The sequence below is a fragment of the Dicentrarchus labrax genome, unplaced genomic scaffold (genome assembly GCF_905237075.1).
Source record: "Dicentrarchus labrax unplaced genomic scaffold, dlabrax2021, whole genome shotgun sequence".
NCBI lineage: Eukaryota > Metazoa > Chordata > Actinopteri > Moronidae > Dicentrarchus > Dicentrarchus labrax.
The window spans coordinates 22,854,094-22,878,520 of NW_026136705.1; the positions used below are offsets into that span (position 1 = coordinate 22,854,094).

General features: G+C 39.2%; 2 protein-coding genes across 5 annotated transcripts in view; both read left to right on the forward strand.

Annotated features, from left to right (window-relative positions):
- The first annotated feature begins 626 nt into the window (after window positions 1-626).
- Window positions 627-9,490, forward strand: LOC127364102 (leukocyte cell-derived chemotaxin-2-like). Its single transcript, XM_051401279.1, has 7 exons — window positions 627-817; window positions 2,708-2,848; window positions 3,104-3,172; window positions 5,658-5,969; window positions 6,402-6,492; window positions 6,687-6,832; window positions 8,791-9,490. Exons 3-7 carry the CDS (start codon window positions 3,124-3,126, stop codon window positions 8,955-8,957), a joined length of 765 nt encoding a protein of 254 aa, XP_051257239.1. The 5' UTR covers window positions 627-817; window positions 2,708-2,848; window positions 3,104-3,123; the 3' UTR covers window positions 8,958-9,490.
- A 2,104-nt stretch (window positions 9,491-11,594) lies between these two features.
- sh3pxd2b (SH3 and PX domains 2B) overlaps window positions 11,595-24,427 on the forward strand; it is a 41,963-nt gene continuing 29,130 nt past the window's right edge. For 3 of the 4 annotated variants that reach the window (XM_051399926.1, XM_051399924.1, XM_051399927.1), the window contains exons 1-2: window positions 11,596-11,989; window positions 14,992-15,072. In XM_051399926.1, coding sequence (XP_051255886.1) covers window positions 11,918-11,989; window positions 14,992-15,072 — 153 coding nt within the window. In that variant the 5' untranslated portion in view covers window positions 11,596-11,917. Of the gene's footprint in view, window positions 11,990-14,991; window positions 15,073-24,427 lie in introns of all 4 variants that reach the window. The other variant, XM_051399923.1, reaches the window with a different exon arrangement.

The following is a 24,427-nucleotide window of genomic DNA, read 5'->3' on the forward strand; positions in this document are numbered from 1 at the left end:
AAACCCCACGAATATGTTTACAAATCAACAGAGCCAAGTGGGTGTGACTGGGCCGCTGTGTTGAGAAAGCTGATTTAGAGCCACCGAGCAGTTCCGATCCATCAACACACCACAGAGCCTTTTCACAAGCCTGTTTTTGTGAGATGTTCCTTTCACCTGAGCAGCAGAAGGAGGCGCAGTAAAAATGAAATGAAAGAGTAAAAGTCAGGCTCAAGCCCAGTAACCACTCAGCCTTTTAAAAGGGTGAAATATCGCTGCGTTCTTTCGATATTTTGTCTGCCAACAGTTCTCAGTTGAAGCGCCTTCAACCTTCACAGGGAAAAGCCTCGCTGGGTGCTTTTTCTTTACAGATGACAGGGGCCTGAATGTCATTTGATGCAGGCCTGGCAATTTGCTGAAGGGAACAGGAGGGAGAGGGAAAGAGAGAGTCAGGAGAATTAGAATGTATTTCAGGTCTAAGGCAAGTGGTGCATTGCTGCAACTCGTATCTCAGGGAAGGAGGGAGTTTAAAGGGGTGTGTGGAGGAGAGCAGCTGGGAGGGGGAGGCTTTTGCAGCAAACTGTTGCTAGGAAACACTTGTGGCATCTCTACTGCCACTCGTTGAAATGCCAGAACTAACTGACAGAGAAGCCGGAGTGAAATGTCAGTCCAATCCTCCCAGGAGTTTGAAGAATGTGCCGCGTGTTTCTATTTAAGTAGCCATGTTTATCAAAGGGTTCTCAAAGAGTCAACACGAGCCTTTCTTCTGCCGGAGCAGAGAGTGTTTGGGATGCTGGCTGGAGCTTCTCCTGCTTCTTTCTCGTCTTCTGTTTGTCTGGTTGGCTGACTTTTTTTCTTCGTCTTTTGTTTTTTTCACCCTCTCTTTCTGTCTTTCAAGATATTCTGTCTATTCTCTCACTGCCTCATGTTCGCCCCCTCCCCTTCCTTGCCTCACTCACTCACTCACTCACTCACTCACTCTCAGTTGATCTCTCATTATTCTCCCCTTATTCTCTGTCTTTTATTGGTCTCCCTCCCTCCCTAATTCCCTCTCTCCTTTTCAAATTCCAAGCCATATGGTCCATCAGTCTAATCCTCTGCCCAGATATTTGATTATCAAAGCTGTCTGGCTGAAAAAAAGCTCAACTCTCCACCGGCCACTATTGAGTCCATTCCCCTACACTCAGTAAATTGTAATTCAGAGGGAGTAACTGGCTCTGAATTAGAATAAAAGCATTCATATTCTACAGTGACCTCATCTGCACCACAATGCATCAGTAGAGTGAGATACACTTGGACATACCGATGAAGAGACCTTTGAATAAGGACACAAAAATCAAATAATCCTTCATTTCCAGACTTCATTTCCATGTAGCCGTGGTAAAGGGACACCACTTTTATTCTTGATATTTATCTTAAAGAGAACAAAGGGATGTTTGAGGTTCACATATGTTAACATACTGACTAACTTCTATAATACATGAATCATCCTTGTTTTTGTCAGCTATTTTAACATGTAGCATCTCTGAAATATATTCTAAGCTACCACACTGTTTTACCACACCAAGTCAGAAGGATGGCCTTCACACAGTTTCCCTCAAGCTTTGAACTGGATTACCATCCACGGAACCTTGAAGAAATCTGATTAGCCGTCTTTGGCTTTCACCACATACGTACATACTGTACAGAGCACACTCTTAAATACCCTATATCCACATGCTTTACTGCATTCATATACCTATATGTTTCACTCTCCTACTGGAAGGGGATCAAATTTATACCATTAATTGGCTTCCATTGCATTGTGTGAGGCCTTAAAGTTAATTATCTCATAATACATGCCAGGTTCATGCATGGAGAATAATGATTTATTTTGACTCGTGAAAGGGGAGAAGCCAGGATTTGACAGCGAGATGCCAACAGTCCCATGCCTGACTGCACTGTATGGGTTTGTATAAGGGGTGTAATTGGAACGTATTCCACTCTTTATTGCATGTTTACTGTACCATATTTGCACCCAACATTTCAAACTAATACTGTCTTTTTGGACTTTCTGAACTGGCACAAAGAATGATGATATTATAATTCTGTGTTGCAGCTTTTGCAGTTGACATTGTACTAACTGCCTGACATGCCTGAGGACATAAGCCAGGAAAAAATAACAGTTTTAACCACGATGTAATTGGGAAAAAACAAATAAGAATATAGACACGAGGAGACAAGGTTATGCAATATAATAATATGAGACATTTTAATAAAATGTCCCTCTCAGTAAGGTGAACTTTATATTCCCCAACAATTTTATATTGAAATTATTACAATACCTGGTGATTGTTCTGCTTTCCAATGAATTAAACGTGTATTAATAATAGTGCAATATGCTGAAAGAACAAGAGTCAATATAGTTTCTGTATGACCATTTACTGTAGGATGTATTTTTCTTAATAAAAAATGTATGACTGAGACTTTACTGAAGCAAAGCATGTGGCACTGATAGCGCATGTTCATTCATTTTGTGATTTCCAAAACCTTTACACAAGTAAAATGAAATTTGTCAAATGTAGCTCAGTTGGTAATAGATGGGACTGTAAGGTTATTTGTTCAAGCCTTGCTTCCAGCTGCTTTTTCTCAATGGCCAATAACTAGCTCTGTGTAACTTTCAGTATAGCAACAAAAAAGTCAATAAAGTGAGTCTTTTCCAGCAAGTAAATGGGTGTGTTTTCCAAAGGCCAATATCAATATTGACAGTGGGGGGACGTCCTGTGGCCCGGACCTGCAGCTTCCACAGCAGGCTGGTTTTCCGACAGTCCCTGCTTTGTGTTCCTACCCACTGCGCCTGCCGCCACACTACAGCGTCTCCATAAGACTTGTATGTATAGTTCCATTTTATCTCACTATAAATTCTGAGCAGAAACTTCCAGAAACTGGAATTTGATCTGCTTTTGTTTTGCATTTGAGATTTGAGACATGTTGAGTCAATGTGGAAGAATATGCCTCAGATTTGATTCTTAGCGTGAAATGTAGCGTGTATGTATAAATATATGCTTTATATGAGAATTACACCTATGGGGCACTCACCTAACTAGATGGAATACATTTTCTGTTTTCTATCATTATCCTGCAGATTTCTGAGTTCCGCTGTTGATGAAAATGCTGTTGAGGGTCTGTCTCATTGCAGCTCTACTAATATGCTGTAAGTAGCCTACTGCATGCAAAATGTACACTACAATTTAATTTTAACATATACACATATATGCATATATAGGGTATGCCTGGAGTATTTATCCACAATAACTGTACCAAGTTGCCCACCAACAAACATAAACACAGTGATACATGCACACCACACAACCACATGCTATAATCATGCATGTGTAGGCACACTCACATACACACACAGCAATTTACCATTCCAGTGTACACTAATAAGATTCCTATTATAGAAACAATAAATGGTGTATAAATATCTGCCTGCCCCTGGAGATTGCCATGAACTGAGCTCTATTAGCAGACTGTAAACTCCTGTAAACATAAACCTTGGGGGTTCGGGCCTATTGCTGGAGTGTTGGTACAAGTGGATGAGACATTTAAAGCATGATTGAATGTTTAATGCAACATTACATAATTGCATATAACTGCAAAGCTTAAGGCACACTCTGAAGGACTGTTGAGCTACATGAAAATGAGACAGCCATCTTGTCACAGAGAGAAAATGATTCATGCCCCACTGTGGACACAACTCTCACTCCCAGAAATCTGTATGTCAAGTGAACACAAACCAGTCAATCACACAGCTAATATTTGTCTGCATTAATCTATTCTGGTTAACTGGAGACTGAATATCATTCTTTTTTATTACTTAAGAGATTTACTTCATCCATGTGTACTGTATCCCACCACAGAGTAAAAGTATGAAACAATACATCCCCAAATTCTTCTTTTGTGTCTTCTGTGTATAAACTCAAACAATGCTCAAACTCACTTTTTTTTTTTTTTAATTATTCAAAGTTTTCTAAAGAAACATAGAAATCCAAGCTCTGACAGATACTTTGAAGACAATGCTCAAAGTAATTATAAAACTTTAAAAAGTACATTTTTTGTCCTTAAAATTAGGTATGAGACATAATAGTGATGCATGTTGCCTGGCCGGATAGCACACTAACTTTAAGATTATGTGAAAATGTTGTATACCCTAGCAACCATTTAGCCACACCCTGCAAAAGAATCATCAATCACATTGCAACAACATAAAGATACTCTAACAACCTACACAAACAGTGATAAAGTAAAAAGCACCATAACACCCTCGCAGCCCCATAGTGTAGCACCACCACCAAGCAATACACTGACAACCATTTAGCAAAACACTAGTAAAACCATACTCCATGCTAGTATTACTCTAGCAACGGGCACACTTACATTTTTGTACATTTTTACAACTTTTTTTTTTTTTTTTTTAGTTCACTCGCTGAGGGAAATTGCTTTTCCATGCCACAGCCAGCTATCCTGCCTGACTGTCTCCCAGCCATTAAGGCCTTCTAGTGATAAGCAGCTTCTTTCAATCACTGAGCCCAGCGTGTGTTCCTGTGCCAGGGCAGCGTGATTGAAATATTTTCTGTGCCTTTGAGGTTAATAGAGTTAATGAAGATCAAAGTCTCATGTCTGGGCAGGATAATTAGTATTCTGTCAGAATCAAAACTCACTATGAATAACTGAACTATGACTCTGTCTGTCTATATGGACAAGTAACACAGTTTTCAACAAGTGTGCCCAGGCGGTGAGCTAAGACGTACCTAGAGATTTTGTTCAAATGTTATGAATAACCATGCCTAACAAAGGTATTTCAAAGTAATCGAAAGCAAGTTCTGTGAACTCATTAAAGTTTTTCTATTAACATCTATCAGTTGTTAATGTCCAGAAGGTGTGCTTTTTAGCTTTCTTTATTATATTATTTTTTATGGAATTCCATAGCAATTAGCAGTTAACTTATAAATGTATCAAAATTGCTTCAGGATCAGGAAGTTTTGGGGAATAGTAATTTAGTTCTCTTTCTTTTTGATCATGTGGATTTCTTGTGATTGGTTTTTGAGCCCTAAAGTGAATCCATTTAACACTAACCCACCTCAACATTCTCACAATCTACATTTACTTGATATAGTATAATAGATACATATCCTCAGTAGTCAGTTTATTGGGTACACTTACCTAAAACAAATGCAGTCTAATACACCAGGCCAGCAATAAAACCTTCCTTCATGAAGCTTATTGTTCAGTTTTTGTTGAAAGTCTTTTGAGAGATGAGGCTGCTATTTGTGTTGCTGTTGAATCATATTGCGTTATAGCCTACTGACAGCTGTTCAGATTATTTTGGCCACCTCATTTATATCAGTGAGACTGGGCTACATAACAAAAACACTTCTCCATATGATGCAACACAGTTCAACAGCACCACATACTAAGCTACTGAGTGTGTAGATTGGTAATTCGTACCCAGAGTAAAATCATCTCAGTATCCCTTAAATTTGAAGAAACGAAATCCAAATTCGAAGGCAATGGCAAATATCTGTCTCCCAAAAGTTTGATTTAATCCCTAATCCAAGAAAGTTCTTTCATGCCACATTTTGCATCACTTTTAATCATCTCTTCTTAACTCTGAGTACCTTTCATCTCTCCTCAAGATATCCTGTTAAGTTGTGCTTTAGAACATGAAAAGAGGAAAGGTGAAGAATTTCAAAGCCCTGACAAGGATACTGACAGAAACATCAAAGTGAAGAGAAATTACACAACAGCAAATGACAAGAGAGCCAAGGCTGGCACTCCAAGGAAGATGGTCAAGAAGACGGGAAGCAAGAAACTTGCCGTGAGCACAAGAAGTGACATCAGCTGCACCAGACTGGGAGGCATCTGCCAGTCCAACCGATACATCTGCCAAGGCCGATACTTAAAAGACAAGTGTTCGGGGCCCAAGACACGGCAGTGTTGTATGCCAGGTATAGTGACACGTGCAAATATTACACAGGCTGGCTCGAGGCGAAAATACTCCAGCACTACTTCAGACAGTCACACAAACACACTGCTTTTGACAAGCAGGGACTAAAAGGGTTGTGTACTGCTCTTTTCTGTCTGAGTCATGAAAATATGTTATCGTGGGCATGAGACTGTATCAATGTCTGACACACCGCTAATATAAAAAAACATCAATATATGACATTTGAATAGTGTCTATCAGCTGTAATTGGCCTTATTTTCACATAAATGGAACATGAGGTGACTCACACTCTGTGGATGTTATAAAACATTTTTTTTAATAGATTTATATGCTTGGCCTTTTGGAATGCAACGCAGCAGGCTTTAAATATGTTTTTTTTTAAACAAACACTTTTTATTTATTTTTTTTCATCTCCCTCTTTTTATCTCTGTAGTTGGAGCCTGGAGTATCCTTTGTGCCGGTCACCACAACAACAGAGTGAGGGCGTGTGACGTGCATGGCTGTGGAGCTTTCAACTCCAGAAGGTGATTTTGTCCTGATCCGAGTTTTAGTCTTAAACCTTAAGATTACTTGTGCAGTAACATGACATGATTGCTATGGGTGGAGCTCTGGGCAGACGAGTATGTATCCATAGCTAGACATTTTTGAAATAATGACTAACTGCAGGCCTTTTAAGATTGCTGCGTAATTCACATCTTTTCTGGTTCTTCTCTTACAGAGGTAATGACCCACATAAAGCAGTGGACCTGGTGTGTGATGACTATGGTATTGTCAACACTCCATTCTCAGGCTCTCTGGCGGGTCCAGTGAGTCGGAAAGACCCCGCTGGGAATCAGTATGATGGGGTAAAACTTCTCAGTGATGGTAAGGAGCAAAATATGTCGATACAGTACTTGAAAGTGAGTGCAGCGAGGGAAAGAAACTTCTGAAGATTATTCATCTGTATTTGAAATTATAGCTTGTGAAAATGCTACAGTGTCAACAGTGACACTGAAACCAATGTTAAAGTCAATACTTTTGTGTGCTTCTATCTACTAAATAAAAGGATAGTAAACAGTTAATTTTCATTTTATGGTGACTGTATATAATATCAAGACTACAGCCATACTAGACTATAAATGTCTGCAACACATTGGATGGTAATCCATCCAACAGTTGTCAAGACACTTCACTGAACCACAAATTTTAATCTGCTGGTGCTGCTAGAGACAAAAATATCAGGATCGCTACAGGCAGTAAAATGTATTAAACAGGGAACCATGAATGTTTGTACCAAAATTTATGTCAATTCATGTGGTATATGCAGAGATATTTCACTAGATAAGCTTAAAGGTGAAATGTTTGATCTGCTGGTGTTGCTAAACCAAAGTCAGGGAATAACCAATGTCATTAGGATTCATCCTCTGGGCACCGTGCATATCTGTTTCAAATTTCATGGCAACCTATCCAGTGGTATATTTCAGTCAAGACAAGGTGGTGGACCAACCATAATAGCGTGGCTAAAAATCACCTCCTTTTTCCGGAAATTACATCTAAAAGTCATACTGATATTTGAACTATTCAATCGCCTTGTAACCTTGTGCTATTATATCTGCAAATAAATTCCTAATCTCGTATGGGTCCATGGCTAGGCCACAGGCGATGTTAGGTTATTACGGTGTGGGCGTTAGGTGGGAATGAAAAGAAGGAGTGATTTAGAGGGATTAGTCAAGGTGTAGGATAGAGGGGCTGAGACTCCATTGAACTCTTGGTTGCCTTTAACACCAGGACCCAGCTGCATGTGAAACCCCATCAAAGGCTGTTCATGAGTAATGACCCCCAGTAAGGGCCATCATTACAGAACAAAGCAATGCATCAGCGTTTGTGTGTTTATCTGGGTGGAGCTTGGCAGAAGAGTGCACGCATGCCTTTGCAATGTGCATTATATTTGTGTCTGTATACATGCTTGTGAGTGTATTTTGAGAGCATCCTGAGTTGATAAGGCACTGGAGTGATGAGTAAACATCATTAGTCCTCATTCTGCCTCTACTCCTAATTGAACTGTATTATCAGAAGAACACATGTCCTGTCAGCTCCTTTCATCTCAGGGTAAAGCACAGACATGATTAGACATCACAGAGACACATTACCTCGCCATGATACCCACATTAATGCTGAGACACTCATCATTAGGAGCTTGTAGGATTTAATGATGGTGTTGACTTGTAGACTAGCCTACTTCTGGGTTGTTTGTTTCTAAGTTGGCAGCTTGTTTATTGTCTACAGAAAGGTGAAGGGGAGATGGTAAGACAGTTGTTATCTAGGGCCTTGAACCTATGTTGATCCATTTGGAATGATAAACGATCAATTATAAGACTGTTATCTCCACATTTTCTATTTGTTGCCTGCTATACATGTGTGCATTGTGCATTCAGATTTATGGATTTTGCTTGTATTTTTTTAATCACTGATCAGCCATTTGTTCCTATTTACACATTCATTCACCGATGGAGTAGAAACAGCTTTATACTGAAATGTAATGTCGTAAAATATGATTAATTTCTCACAAATGTACCTGAAGAACATAAAGTGCAAAGAGAACAACTTGACTTTACAGGTATAAATTAGCCCAACTTCCCAAAATACTCACTCAATAAGCTGAGTTGAGTCACTGCTGGCATTAGCACCATCTCTTTCTATTGAAAAAATGTAACTGACATCCTCTAATTATTGAAGAAAAAGCTATTCACATAAAACAAAAACTCTCTTCTAACAGGTCCAAGAAGGAAATAACAGGGCATCAATGTCCTCAAAACCACTATTTTTGTTTCTTTCACATGCAGTGCACTGTGTGAAGATCTTCAACATCCGTCCTTATCGTTACATTGGGCCGGTATCACAGGGAGAAGCCTTGGGTTATCTGTTACCGCTGCAGGAACGCTTCTCTGGCATCACATCACACCTGGAGCTGCAAATGTGTGACGGCACTGACCCTTCACCTTTCATATGATCTCTAACCTCTCACCCCTTATACGGCGTCTGAGTCTTGACCGTATGACCTCTCCTCACTCAAATTAACCTTGACCCTTCACTTTTAGTATGACTTCTGACTTTCATCTAATAGCCTTAAAATGATTATACAACCAATGTTAGTTCTAACTTTCCTGTGGCCTGAAAATGAACACTTTTTATTCGATATTTAGCTCTGCCAGTTTTCATATAAGTCTGGTTGATGATACAACAGTCCCAAAGATTCACCCTCAATTGCATTACAAAACTTTGGACTCTCTGATGACAGAATTTTAAAACTAATGTCTCACATTATGGAAACTACTGCTCCCCCCCAATGACAGTCATTTAAGTACATCATTCTTACAAGCTCGTGATGGCCAGCTTTTGTGTGACTGATGATCCCTTGTCTCAGTTCTTCCATTTTTTAGCCCTTTTGTATATTTTTGTACTATCATTATTATCTTTTTTTTTCATTGAATGTCATGTTCTTTTATAAAGTTAAATGGAAAAACTAAATATTTTTAACGCTTATGACTCTTTTCTTCTTCTACTTTCTTATGAAAAATATTCCATCCCACAACGAGGACTCATATGACCCCTTTTATGTCATCTTTTTATATTTGAATGATGTAATAGATTCATACTTTCATTTCTGCTTTTGATGTAAGTGGTTTTTATTTCCCATACCCCAGCTGGAAGTAAAATGTACAGTGTGACCAGTTTAAATTGGAGAGTCACATATTTTCATTACTTTTCATAAAGCATGAATTGCTTAATTTCCTCAATACTTACTCTAAATTATAACTTGTTATGACAATTCTGACTTCATATTGTAGCCGTCATTTTATATTAATGAACTGAATTACTAAAGCAAGGCATGTGCCTTCTCAGATAGGGGACAACTGCCACATATACAGTGTTAATGTAATGAGTAAAACACACCAAAAGATGGAGCTGTCTTGCAACAGAATTTATAGTTAGAGCCATAGACTGTATAATTAAAAATCTCAAGCTTGATCATTAGTCTCTGTAATAAGTATCAATTTGCAATGTGTTCAATTCACTTATAAAATAATTACAATTAAAATCTAAAACAAAACCATTACTGTATAACATTGTGATATTAATATGGAGAAAGCAATAATAACTTTATGCTTACGAAGCATTTTTCTGAAGCAGAATTAGCACGTTTCCAGTTATCTCATGACTAAGAAATATTTACCACATACACGCAGGGACTGTGTTGGTAGGGTTATCATGTGATGCAGTCTCAGTGACTCAAGCTCAACAGTTCCAAGTCTGATGTTTTCCACCATAAATCATATTGATCATATTGCTGTCCATGTGCATAAGCAACAGTGCAACCACTGGTGCACATGATCAAGTTACAAAATGATTATACCATTTGGCATAATTCATTTTTGAAACCGACAATAAAATAGACCAGGTCAATTGAACCCGCGTTCCTAAATTCATATACTTTTATGTCGAGTAAAGTCAGTTGTATTTAACCTACATAGCACAAAATCACAAATGTACCTCAAAGGGCTTTAACAATACAATATGTATGCGGTAGAGGTGAAACCAACCAAGGGTACTTGTACTTCTGCAGTTGCCAGGGGGTTTGTGGATTGTGAAGAGCTCAGCTAATTTGAAATAATAGATGTTAGGATTGAAGTGACAATAAACTGTCAGCAATAGCACCTGAACACCACAGGTACGAGTGCATAAACTCGCATAGCTATTAGCAACATAGCAGAAACGTTTAATTTAATTTAATTTAATGTATTAATGAATACATGCTTTTAAGTAATCAGCCAGCTATATAAGGAATAGCTGGTTGGAATGAACAACAAAAAAAGTAAGAGATAAGTTGTTGAAATGGTTAAAACAGCTAGCTAGAGCGTTACAACCGATGCATAAATGGTTGAAATAGTTTGTATAAGGTTGAAATATATAACTATATGGCTAAATGGTTGAAATAGTTTGTATAATGTTATATAAGGTTGAAATAACTAAAACTATATGGCTTAATGGTTAGTTTGGTTAGCCAAAAGTAATGGATACATGGTTGAAATGTCCAGCTTTACAAAATACACTTAACCTATGCCAATTCAACTGTAAGGGGAAACAATGTATATCAAATAGTTGATTCATATCCAGTTTCTCACATTCAAATGAACACCTTTGAAACGTTAAAGGTGGTGGGATGAAGTTCACCTGGCAGGGCTTAGGTTACAGTAAATGAAAATGAAAACAAAGTTGTTGTACTCTTAAAGAACGAAATACATGTCTTGTACAGAGCAGACAGAAACACCAATAGTACACTTGATGATGGTATAAAGTAAGAAGAGTGCCATCATAAATTAAATATATGCTCTGCTTGAGTGCACTTGGGCTTGATGCTGCGTTTGAGTGCTGCCTCAGTGTTCAGTAATTGTCCACTCTCCTTTTCTAATCTGTGCATTTGGTGGATTATTGCAATTAAACGTTGTTACATGTGAAACATTCACACTTAAGTAACGTTAATACAGCTTTAAATGTAGGAATTGAACCCGTGGCTAGTGATCCCTCAGCCTGTGGTTTGTTCTGACGCTGGAGGGGTTGGTCCATGGAGCATAAGGAAGCGTCCCAGTTGCTCAAATGGGAGTGGGCGAGCTGGGATAGGCTGGGAGTTTGGTAGGAGCCATCAGCCGGGACGGGACTAGGCACAAGAAAAACCGACCGATTATTAACTTCTGGCTCCTTCCGCAGCTGAATGTTGGACAGGAAATTTGACGTTGACGGAAAATAGCATTTGTTGCATTCAGGGGTTCACGGATCCGAGCGGCGCGGATGACAAAGAAGCGTCGCCGTGCAAACTTTTCTCAAACGGGTGTGTGATCGCTCGTAAAAAAAAAAACCCAACGGGGAATTCTGTTTTTCTTTCTAACGGAGGCGTAAAAAAAAAAGGACATCATGCCACGGCGCACCGTACAAGAAGTAACAGTGCAAGATGTCCAGAAGCGGAGAAATCCGAACAAACACTACGTAAGGCTCGTTTCATTATCACAACAACAGGGCTTTTGCTGGTTAAAGTGAGCAACAAGATCGAGGTTATCTTTTGAAGTTCTTCTCCTTCTGCCTTTCCTGTCGGGTAAAGTAAAAACAAAGAGAGTGTCAAATTACAGTTTACCAGGCGAGCCGAAATGAACAGTTAGACCTACTCACTCTGATTTTATTATTCAGACTGCTAGCACCACAGATAATGGAGAAACTGATTTATTAACGAAAGATCCCCAACAACCCATACAGGGAGAAAGGACAATAAACAACAAAGTTTGAGAGCCTTTAATAGTTAACTTAAACTAGACTACAGTGTGCTGCAGGGTGTTTCTGATTGACATGTATCTTACTGTTGAACCAGACTGTAGAAAATAATGTTGGATTCATCAGTTGTTGTTTTTTTTTGCTTTTCAGAGATTTAACCAACAACTTCTGTCTGTTACTTCTTAGAGAGCTCACTCTTGTTGTTGTTATGGGAAGCCTTAAGGGGCATTCAGATGAATCTGGCTCATATGACACTCCTTGACTCTGCATACTTTCAAGTCAGCAATTCAGTATAACATGTACACCATCATAGACATTGTGCTGTTACTGCTACAGTCTGCAGTCTACCCAAATCTCCTCCAGTGCTTCTCATATACCTGCTGCCACGTGTGTGCACTCCTAGAGCAAGGTCCCAGTAAACATCTTTAGTAGGCAAATCAATCAAGTCCACAAACCATCCAGACTAATCCCACTGAGGATATAGAGTTCAAATTGAGCACCCCAGCTTTGTCATGCTTCAGGCTCTCCAAATTACTCAGAGAAATATACCTACAGGCACTGGCAACCAGCAACTAACAGGGTTTCTGAGGTCATCACAGTGAACACAGGGCAATGTTTGATCAAGGGAAGGGCCAAAACATTACATACCACGCCATGTGGCATTTGTAGTTTTATGACTTTAGTGTTGTAGTAAAGTAGATTGTACAGTTTTAGGGCTTTACTGTGTTGATACATTGACTATTATTTGTACATAATTGCTGTAGTTCTGCAGGGTTTATTTGAGGGAGACATTAAAAGTGATAATGTCCTGATGTCAGGTGATAATGCTGTCATTATCTCATTAACAGTGTCTCTCTATTGCCATGCAGTATCTTTGCCAATTTCTTTCCAATCCCATTGCTGTGTGGGGGAAGATAAATGTAGGGAGAGAGGAAGAATCAGTGTGTGGATTTTTTCATGTTTCAACTACTGGAACTCGAAAGTGTGGGAGACAAGAATGTCAAAAGAAGACAAAGACCTATTGCTCGCTTTTGCAATTCATAAACAATGGCGCTTTCATCCGTCTTGTCTGAGAGTGAGTAGTGCGTGGTTATATGTGGGTGAATTTGTCTGCAAAAGTGCAGTCAGTGTAAAGTAACACATATGACATCATAGGATATAGAGGGCCAACAGTGAAAGCCACTGCCAAGGCCTTAGCAGGTGTTAGTGTTAGGTCTGTGTACATGGTGTGTTCCCGTGTGTGCACTTGTATGCATATTGTTGGTTTGCATGCATGTACGTGTGAAAATGATGCCTGGGTTGAGGGACCAACAGACCTTATACTGCTGTGAGTGTTAGTGGTCAAGGACATAGAGTTCTTGAGGTCCTGTGTCTTCTCCATCTGTCTGTTTGCTCTCTGGTGCAGCCCATGTTGATTTGTTGCCCTTGGTACTCGCTTTGTACATGCAGGCTGGACACCTTTAAATCTCCCACAACCCTGGAGGTTTGGTTAAGAGTACAAAAAGCAGTTTATCTCTTCTGCTCATCAGAGTTGTGTGTGTCATGTCAAAGGGAAAAAAGAGACTTCCTAAGAGACTTGCATAAATACGAGCATTTTATTGCCAGCATCAGTGTTTCATTGACCAGAAAAGCTTTTATAGCTAAAGTGATGTCTTTTTATGTCCTTTTCTTCCTCAGAAAAATGGCTTTACCCTCAACTGCCATTGTAGATGTTGTACTTGTAGTTTTAAAGAGCTTATTTGCACACATTGTAGCAAGGAAAACAAAACAAATCATAAATCCTTTTGCATACAATAATTCTCCCTCTTAGTTGTTGAGAATTTATTTGTGAATAGTAGTGGGCCACAGACAATACCCTGAAAATAGTGCCCATCCTCCGTTTGGTCTAAGTTTACACACAAGAATTTGGAATAAATATTACTCTTTTGAATGAAAACTGAATGTGGCTCCTGTAGTTGGTCCATCCATGGCCATATCTGACTCTAGTGCCCTGAAAGTGACAGCGAGGCCAGAGAAGGTCTGGGAGTGGGGCCAACAGCATTCAGCCAGACACAGCGAGCCACCAGGGAGTTTCCAATCACCTCCCTGCCGCTCCTCTCTTCTTCTTCTTTAGAGAACAACATAAAGAACTGTCTCTCTAGACTGCAGTGATTAGGTTAGATGCTTTTGGTTACACATTTTATGATGTTGATATGAGGCAGATGGAATATGCAGGTGCCCATGTACAAGACGTAAAGTTTTAACTTAATTTAGTGCCACAAATGATACAAAGGTAACTGTTTATCTCTGTATTGTAATGATGTTTGTAGCCCCCCAACATTTACAATGTTATGTTTCCACGACTACCTGCCCCAAAAATGTCTTTCAAAGAGCTGCAGTTTTGAAAAGACAGCACAGTCAAATCTGCTGCATTCATACATCACAATGACTCCCTTTCCTCCTCAGCAGGAAGTGATGCAAACGGACTGGGAAATGAAATAATCGGATATCCCTATTGCGTTCATGTGAACGGATGATGACACTGACCGCTGCATGATGTTGCCTGACAAGCGTGCTGTCCGTCTTTCCTCATGCTACCCTCTATAGGAGTCACAGCGCTGCCAATTAGTGGCACTATGAGTCAGGAGTAATGCTCCAGGGGGTTTGGATCATCAAGTGGCTGACAATAATGACTGTTTGTAAGTTTAAATGATTCCAGTTATGCTTGTTGTTTGCTTTTCCAGGTTTACATCATCAAAGTGTCCTGGAGCGATGGCAGTACAGAAATCATTTACAGACGCTACAGCAAGTTCTTCGACCTGCAGGTGAGGAAGTGTGTTGCTGTGTGTGTGACTGTGTGTTAGTGTGCCTTGGTATGTGATTGTCTTTTTATTTTGTAGTTGTGTGTGCAGTTGCATGTTGTAGGGGGCAAGGAATGAGATAAGTTATAACCTTTCCACAAGCGAAGACTAGCATAGGTCATGAAGTACTCTCTCCACATAGCACATTCCCCCTGTGGATGGTGCTTGTAGTCGAGCTCTCCCTGCTCCACCCATATGACACTGGTAATTATATTGTGCGAGAGGAGTCGGAAAATGTCCCAATGAAGTTAATAGAGGACAGTGATGAACGCGACGACCGCACTGATGACCACAGAAATGTCTGAATCATTCTCGATCGTCACGCTTGCAGTGTGTGTTGCACAGGGAGGGAATCTCATTAGTATCCTAGTTTCCCTTCCTCTTTCGAAGGTAATGGATCTGGGGCCCTGGCCACATCTGAGCTTAGGGAGCATGGACTCCAGGAAACCCAGAAAGGCAACCGCTTTTAATGAGCCCGTAGTTGATTTAGCTGAAGCATACTGTCATCCCTAATTGGATTAAATTCCTTTTAATTGATTAGGATGGTCGAAGCATGAGCAATGAAATAAAGCATTATAATGCCCCACCAAGGTTTTCCTGAGCCTGCAAATGCAATGCAAGCCAAACAAATGTAAACTATTTCATTACTAATTTAATTAGTTTGACTTAAACCTACAAAAGCTGCCAACAGTCTTGCTCATACATCAGCTCGTATCACACTCAAAATTGTTTGTCTGATCTTTACTGATAACATTAACATGGATATTAATTCATCTGTGCCCTGTCTTGAACTATTGTCAATCAGCAGGAAGAACAGCAACAACATTAAAGAACTTGTCTCCTCCAACACAAGAACAGACCCCAACCCACTTTATCATTAATTAGTATGGTCTGTATTGACACAAATAATAAATTTTTCATTAGAGACAAGAAAGATGGCTATAATATAAATATAAAGCGTACTAGGAGACATGTCTGGGTTTTATTTGTGTGCGTGTTTGTGTGGATTAATTACTGTATGACCAGTTACAGATTATTAACTGGAATTTAGGCTGAATGGTTGGTTGAACATTTGTCATTGGCTTCTGTAGCTGTTACATATAAATAATTCAGACTATTTATGTTTGGAAAAAATTCCAAACAAAGTAAACTAAGATCAGAGAGAGATTTCCAATGTTGGTAATTAAATAAATTTGGTTTCATCATTCAGCCGTAGCACCGCTTTGCTTCAGATGTTCTTGGCTCAAGAACAAGGCTTTTTATACACTGTGAGTGTGACTGAGTGAGAAAGGGGAGTTTTCTTTCCAGTATTCGCTGGAAAGTGAGCTTTGAAAGCCAGACATCTTAGCACCAGATCACGTAATTTGCTGTAATAGAAATAATTAACAACTGTACTAGGGATGCCACCGAAAACTTGATGATTCGAGTCATCAGTTGAGAAGACTCGCATTATGCCTGTCGAATCTCTGCGATTCTTTAGCTGAGTCATTGTACACAGAGAGAGACAGCATGGCAGGCTGTAAACTTTACAAAATGACCATAAACCACAAAACTAACTGCAATGGAAGCAAACAAGAGTGCAGTGGCTGCCCCGTTGCTGGCTGTCAGTGAAGTCGGCTAAACCTGTTTTGAACCGGACGGCGCTACAACCTCTTCTACTGGCATCCACTGTGATTGACTCTTCGGCAGCCCAGCAGAGAGACACTTTGTGGTGCACTTGGATTTTCTTAACACAAGTATGAGCAGGACACACGCAAATGCATTAAAACGTGACGTAGGCTAAAACATTAGACTCATGTAGCTGTGTTTCCACTGCAGGAACTGCTGATATAGGAGTTTATTGTGGCACTGACAAAATTCTGACTCGGGTACAGCCCCAGACTGTACATGTTGTCATTTGTGTGCTAGGAAGTACAGAATCTGTCTAGTTGCCTCTTTGAAAACATTTATAAATATTCATAAAACACATGTTAACTGCCACTGATCATTTTCAACAATATCATTCCACACTATCATCCACAATCCATACATACAGCATATTACCAACATATATTTCTAGTTACATCCTGAAGGACCTAGTATCGGATCAATGGCATTGAATCAGTTGGGCATGTGTGAGATGTTTTCAGCGGGGGCATTCCCCGCTGGTGTTTACCCCTACCACGGCATTCAGCTGCTTCCTGCTGTGTTGACAGCCTGTGGGTGGGCTCTCACTGGTGAGGGAGATGTAGATAAACCCAGCTGGAGAGATTACAAGCCAATCTCTTATCTCCTGTTAGGTTTAGCATTGACACATTATAAGCCACCTCCGAGCTGTGGTATTTCTTACAGGAAAGTGGCAAGTTGGAACACTCAAAATCCCATCAGCTCCACCTTGATAAAGAGACTATACATGTTTCATGAGTCAGCAGTTTGTAATCTTTTTAAAAGGTTATTTTATCATTTTGACCTGTTACACTTTGGGCTATGTTAAGGAATAAGGCAATGTTTTGACATCATCACACGTCATCCCAAGTGCCCGGCAAGGATGATGACATAGAGCTGAGTCAATCATTTCTTCATTTCATGTCATCCTCCTTTTGCTTATTTTTCCTCTCATCCTTCCCTTTTCCCGTCTGCTCTGGTCATGTCTCATTCTGTGCCTTGATGCTGTTTTATTGTTGTGTGATTTAAGAGGGGTTTATATAAACAGACAAAGAAAGAAAACATGAAGTGTTCCTGGTCACTCCAAAGCTTCAGAGCCAGACAGGAAGTGTTATTCATCACATCCTGTCAACACAGCTGGCCCAAGCAGTGCATGCCTTAGTTCAACCAAGGCAACATGTTCTTTTGTGTGTGACCCGTCACCACAGACTGTGTTTTATTCACTCAGTCTGACTTCAGTGTGAATTAAACATTTATTAAGGGAATCTGTATTCTTCCAGGCTTGCTTGGTTGTCATTGTTTAAATCCACATACACATATTTTATATTTGAATGACACATTATCAGTTATGTTTCCTTTTATTTAATCCAGACCAGGCTGTGTTCAGCAGACAGTGATCCTGATTACAAGGAGAAAAACACATTAGATCATTACAGTCTTAATACTAATTTGCATTTCTTTACCTTTTTTTAAAAGTAGTTATGTTGCACTAATTTGCTCAGTAATGATTCTCCTGCAAGATTAAAGTAATTCTCTGTTAATAGAAGTGTAAAAAGGATTAGTATATAACACGCTCCAGCACATTAAATACAGAGTCTGCTTTGTGATCATGCTGATCATTGCTCAACATTCTCTATAATATCTTCCATGTCTGACAGCATTCACTTCCTGAGAATACTTGACCAGGAACCAGATGTTCTTTTCACCCAATTTACAGTATGTCTGCTACTTCTCACCCACCTTTTTCCTGCAGCACCCAAACCAGAATTTCTATGTAGCTGCTTCCCCTAAATATCATCAGGGAGTTTAGTATCCATTTCTGCATACTGGTAAAGGACTCTTGGGTGAGACAGAATTATTGCCTGCTCTTATGCATAAATGTATGTAATGCAAAGTATGTGTTTACTTTTGCAAGCTGGGCGAATGAACTAAGCAACTAGCTTTTTAACATAAAACCTGTGGGATATTTTTCCTCCTCTGTTTCAGTGTGTTAAAAATAAAAATAGACATGTTGCTTCAGACAGACGGAAAGTGCAGAGATTTTGTGCCATGGGGTCATCCTAGCGGCTTTGCAATTTTATTTCCATGTCACTAAGAACAGTTTCCATGCTGTACACGTATCGTCTCAACTTCCCAAGCTTAGTCTTCCAGCATTCCCAGTCTTTATGGATACAAGATACACTCTTACTTTAAAGCTGTAGGAAAAAATCCAGTACACCGCTACTTGACTTTACAGAGTTGCACAGCTGTCACATATTTTCCATCTGCAGTATTCAAATGACAAAACTTTTTAAAGAAGGGCCAGTTTATTTTGTTTAGAGTAATGGGTGTGCATTTCACCAAGCAAGCTACTTATGTGGTATTTTCCTTCTTGTGCATAGTAACTAAAGTTAATTTTAAATGTAAAGTAAATTTAATTTTCAGAATAAAGTATGCTGTCTGTATCCTCAAACAGTGCAGTTTGTTCCAACAATAACCAAAATCATCTTTTTTTATTTATTCAGGGAATACTGAAAAATAGGAACTTTACTGAAATCCTGTTATCGATGTTAGGGATCTAGTTGGTAGGGACTGAATATTGTGAAAGAAAACAATGGCGGTGTAAGTGAACGATTCATCATAAAATATTTATTCCACTCAAATTTGATAGATGAAGATGAACTATTGCTGATATTGAAGCTATCTATACATCACCATGGCACTCTTTTTTTTTTTTTTTTTCAATTTTCTTATTCGTATGTGTCTTATGCTTCTGACTACTGTTGATGGCAGTGGTTTCTAAGTAGCACAGAAAGCCAAGTGTGAAGTGGAAGCTCTGTTTTGTTTTTTCACCCTCTGGCTCCTTAACCATTTGCTGTTATTCAGCTATTTTGAGTAGGATTGGCCAGCATGATTTGCAGCTTTATGTCAAATGACTTGATTGGTATTAGTCATGTTTTAGGAAAATGGCTTATTGTTGTTGGCTGCTTGAGAGATGACAGGCACAAATGAGCCCACTTGCTATTCCCATCACATGCATGTCTCTCCTTTAAGTGGCAAGAAATGGATTGAGCGTGCATCTGCTGGAGCTATGAAATACCATAAAAACTGAGATTGAGCAGTTGTGTTTTACATCTTGTGATTGACTTGTGACCTGTCCTGGGTGGACCCAGCCACTTGTCCAGTGCATGCTGGGGTAGGCTCCGGACCCGGCAACAAAGAATAGAATAAGTGGATATACAAAATCAGTGAAAGGATGGAAATTGTGCCTTAGCAACAAGGAGGTGGTGGAGGTTGGGGGAACATATGACCGAAAAATTGTGTCATATGCCTCCAGGGAGACAAGGATTGCAGAATCACAGTATGGGATAAAACCCAGGTTTTTTTTTAACGTGTGTAACTCAGGGACCCAAATTGGGGACCCATATTTGATAAGTTGTAGTCTTAGGGGATCCCTGTCTGATTAAAATGTAGCTAATCCATAACTGTCTATACTATAGATTTGCAGATTTTACTTCATTTTGTACAGAAGGCTGCCCGGAATATAGCCATCAATCAAGTTAACCCACCATTTAATTCCAGAGCTACTATAGTTGATAATAAGCCCTTGACATCATGCAGTATAGTATGTGAAACTGTTAACACTGAGAGCCGCAGTCCATGGATGATTTCTTTGTTCTCACTATAAGTGGACTAACAGCTCAGCCTTCCACAAATGTGGGGTGTTTCCGGTTGTCTGCAAAGGGTTAGAAATGACCTCAACTATGACTGTATGGTGGACTGAGTGAAAGAATCAGAGGTCTACCGATATAGGCATGTTGTAAAGAGAGCAGCTATTGTTCTCTGGCCTTTTATACTCTCATTCAAGAGAGCCTTGGGCCTCTCAGATCTTTATTTGAAGGTTGATGATGTGGTTAAAGTGGATATGAACTAGACAAATTATAGCCCCATTAAGGTTACGTTCTGAATCAGCAAGAATTTGGTAAATTAAATAACTGTTTAAAAGTTTACAATACTACTGGGCATGTTAACAGACTGTTAATGTGACAATAGTTAGGTCTGTCAGTCTGTTTTTTTTTAAATGATTAGTTATAAAGTAACCAATGACGCCTCATCAAAACTATACTGTGTTGTAAACAGATTTTGTCCAAAGTGTAGTAATTCTTTCCTTTATTCAGTTTCCCTGGCAGATGAAAGATTTGCTTAATGTTCCATTTATCGCTGGAAGTCTAGATATAAAGCATTGTTTATAATGACCACAATATCTCCCTTATCAGGCTTTGGTAAATGAGAGAATGAGTTCACGAGTCAGTGATACTTGACATTGTACTAGCGTGACATTGCATTTTAGGATTTAAATATAACTCTTTACAGATTTTTGAATTTACACTACAGTACATAGATGATGCACATATCCAGAACTAACTGACATTATCAGTTTTGTCAGGCTGTTGTTTAATGTGATCAGTGTGTGACGTCTAGGGCTATTCAAAAATGCCTTGTCATTTTGTACCAAATATTGATACCTAAGGAGTAAATCTCATCAGCATCAGTGCACCAATAAGCACACAGCTGTTCAACATTACACGTTGTAGTGGCATGAAGGAAAAAACACTATGTTTACACCCAGAGAAACGGCTGACTGTTTTTTCTCATTCAGGAACCATTATCGAAGTGAAAGTGAAACAATTTAAACCATGTCCACACATTACTATCTATATCTGTTATTATAAAATCTATATAGTACTAATGTGGCGTGCCTTTTTCTAGCTGAACTGAACTCGGCAAGATACAATTTACAATAACATACTCCAGAATAGCCTTGGAAAGTCATGTGGAGCTTGATTCTGGTTCGCCTTGGCCCGTCATCCTCCTGCCTGTAGAGCATGAATATTTGATGTTGGGTGCATGATGTAACTGGTATTTTGAAGAGACGTCTTTACTCTATCCAGATGCCTTTTCTTGTTTGAGTGGTTCTGATTACAGAGTAGATACAACGTTTAGAGTAGACACAGAAACTGGGTGTGTCTGTACTCATATGGGAACAATTACAGTGTGTGGGGCATTGGCTCTTCTATGTTTGTCTCTCTCTCTCTGTCTGCCTGTCTTGTGGCTTTTTTCTCTCCCTCTCTTAGTACCGTGTCAGTGATGAAGCATCTGACTCTTAAGCCTAGCAGATTGTTGCTATGTGAATTTAGTGCACTTTTTTTTGGGGCTTTTTCTGAATTCCTTCTTTGCCTCCTGCTGTATCTGAAGGAACTACAAAAAGTGAACTGACTCACCTCTTTCCTTTCCTTTTGTAGACAAAGAGGATTAATAGCTCCCTTTTCTGCTCCCCTTTCTTTTCATTGTTATTGTTTAACAGGCTAACATGTGGCTTTAACTCTGTGATGTTGACTCTGAGCTTTAGCAGTCAGAGCCAATGATAAGTGCAACCATATTGACGATACCAGAAATTTAGTAGTCGATACCAATACCAGTGAAATTTCACAATTCTCGATACCAATTAGATACCATGCTCAAAAACAAAAACAAAACAATAAATCCCATATACTTCAGCTTATGCTCCTTTTTTTTTTTTTTTTAAATTGAAAAAACATTTGAACATTACAAAAAAACAGTGGCCCCTTTTCTAATAGATATTTTCTTATACTTAATTTACTACTTAGCTCACAAACAGTTTTAATCTGCTCACCTTGCTTGTGTCCTTGTTAATGACGTAGCCTACATAAAATGATCTAAACCAACATGGTACCAAATGACGTTGACACCAGGCGATGTGTTCAGTGCCATTTACTGTTGCTTTACCTGGTCCTCGCTGGTAAAATAATAACCGTATCTTCACAATAGAGTGTCTCTGTCTGTGTTTCTTTGCAGAGCATGTGCAACATTTTCTGTCATTAAACTGTACAGGAGAGGCCCCATCAGGTTGGGAAGAACTGATTCTCCGGTACCTACTGAACTTACGATACTGTAGAAAAACGAGTACCGTCATATTTTCAAAACAATGGCATCGACTTGGTACCAAAGTATCAGTTCTGGTGACATCCACAATACAAAATATGCAATTTCACATCATTTTGTCTGGCATTTTGAGATAATCACATTGGCTGATGCCTGCGCTGACAAGGCAGATGAACAAAAAATGACGGCAGACTCATCTACAGCATCAGTATAATCTTTTCTAAATGTTAACATGTTTCTCCCATCCTAAATTATATGATAAATATATATTATGTTATAATACATAGAATAATGACTATGACTGTATCCTGCTCTACAGAATAACCCTATGTATTTTTCCATTTCATTAATTAATAAAAATTGCATCTAAAACAACATGTCACTGGCTATGTAAAGCATGTACCGCTATTGATGTCGGCCATCGGTTGCCCTGCTCTCTAAATATCTGCATCGACCATTGAAAAACCCATATTGGTCAACCTCCTGTGGCTCAGGAAGTAGAGCAGGTCGTCCAGTAATCAGAAGTTTGGCGGTTCGATCCCTGGCTCTTGCTGCATGTCACAGAGTCCTTGAACAAGATACTGAACCCCAAATTACCCCGTTGCTGTGGATCGGTGTGTGAATGCAACTGAATGGATTTGTTTCTGTTTGTGATGAGCATGTGCCTTCACTGTGTGAATGTGTGTGAATGGGTGAATGTGGCGTGTAGTGTAGAAGCGCTGCGAGTAATCGGAAGAATAGAAAGGCGCTATACAAGTACAGTCCATTTAGCATTTAACCACTAATAATTTTTGAAGAGAGGAAAATTATTAAAAGCCTTTTCAGGTGGTTGAGTCACATCAATACAGAATTGAATTTAAGATTCCAAAGGAATGCAAAGTCTCTTTTTCTTTTTTCTTGGCATGCTTTACGATTTGGAGCTTGCAAAGCTAATCAGAGGTTTCAAGATTATGTTAAAATTAGGTTGTTGAAGTTCCTTGTAGATTAAATAAGGCTGTTGTACAAAATTGACAAACTTAATTAGAAGCATGAGGTATGAGCAAGAGTGAGTGAAGAAATAAATAAAGAAAGCAAAGGCCACATAGGGTTTTTATGTACAGATGTCAGACATTTATTCACCTGTGAAACGTATGCTTGAACATATATCATGTTTCCTCCTTTATTCTGACTAGTGCTTTTCCATCCAGATGCATCCAGGAGCTGTCAGACTTTTGGCTCTTGTGGCACTGTTTCGTTCGAGAAACAGTTTATAATTGAGAGATTATATTTCACTTAGAACCTTTTTTTAACTAAAATATCTATTTCTGTTATGGATGACTATACATGGGTGACATCTAATTCAGTCAGTTTTGCAGCTTTCACTATTCAGTCTAGCTGTCTTCTGGCTGTCTTGGTCAAAAAGTTATTGCATCTGTGTTTTGCCCAAAATAGAAAGTATCAAGTCCTATCTACTTAAGTGACTTGAGGCTGTTTAAACATTATGCCACTCATTGTTTTATGGCGACAACACCTCTTTGGCAGCTGACTAGACTGAGGCAGTCCATAGTAAGTACTATAAAATACTATTTGGCACAGGTCTCAGCTTTTCCCATAACCCCTCCATCACCTCACCTTATAGTACACCTCCCCTTGTCGCTCTCTGTTAGTTTTGGCTCAATTCAACTCTTTGTTTCTTTCAAATTCATCAGAGGTCATTTTGTGCTAGCTTCACTTAACCTTATTTATACTGTTA

Coding starts and splice junctions, on each gene's coding strand:
- LOC127364102 (XM_051401279.1), top strand. CDS start 3,124: ATGAAAATGCTGTTGAGGGTCTGTCTCATTGCAGCTCTACTAATATGC. Junction 5,970..6,401: donor ACGGCAGTGTTGTATGCCAG/GTATAGTGACAC, acceptor TTATCTCTGTAG/TTGGAGCCTGGAGTATCCTT. Junction 6,493..6,686: donor GGAGCTTTCAACTCCAGAAG/GTGATTTTGTCC, acceptor CTTCTCTTACAG/AGGTAATGACCCACATAAAG.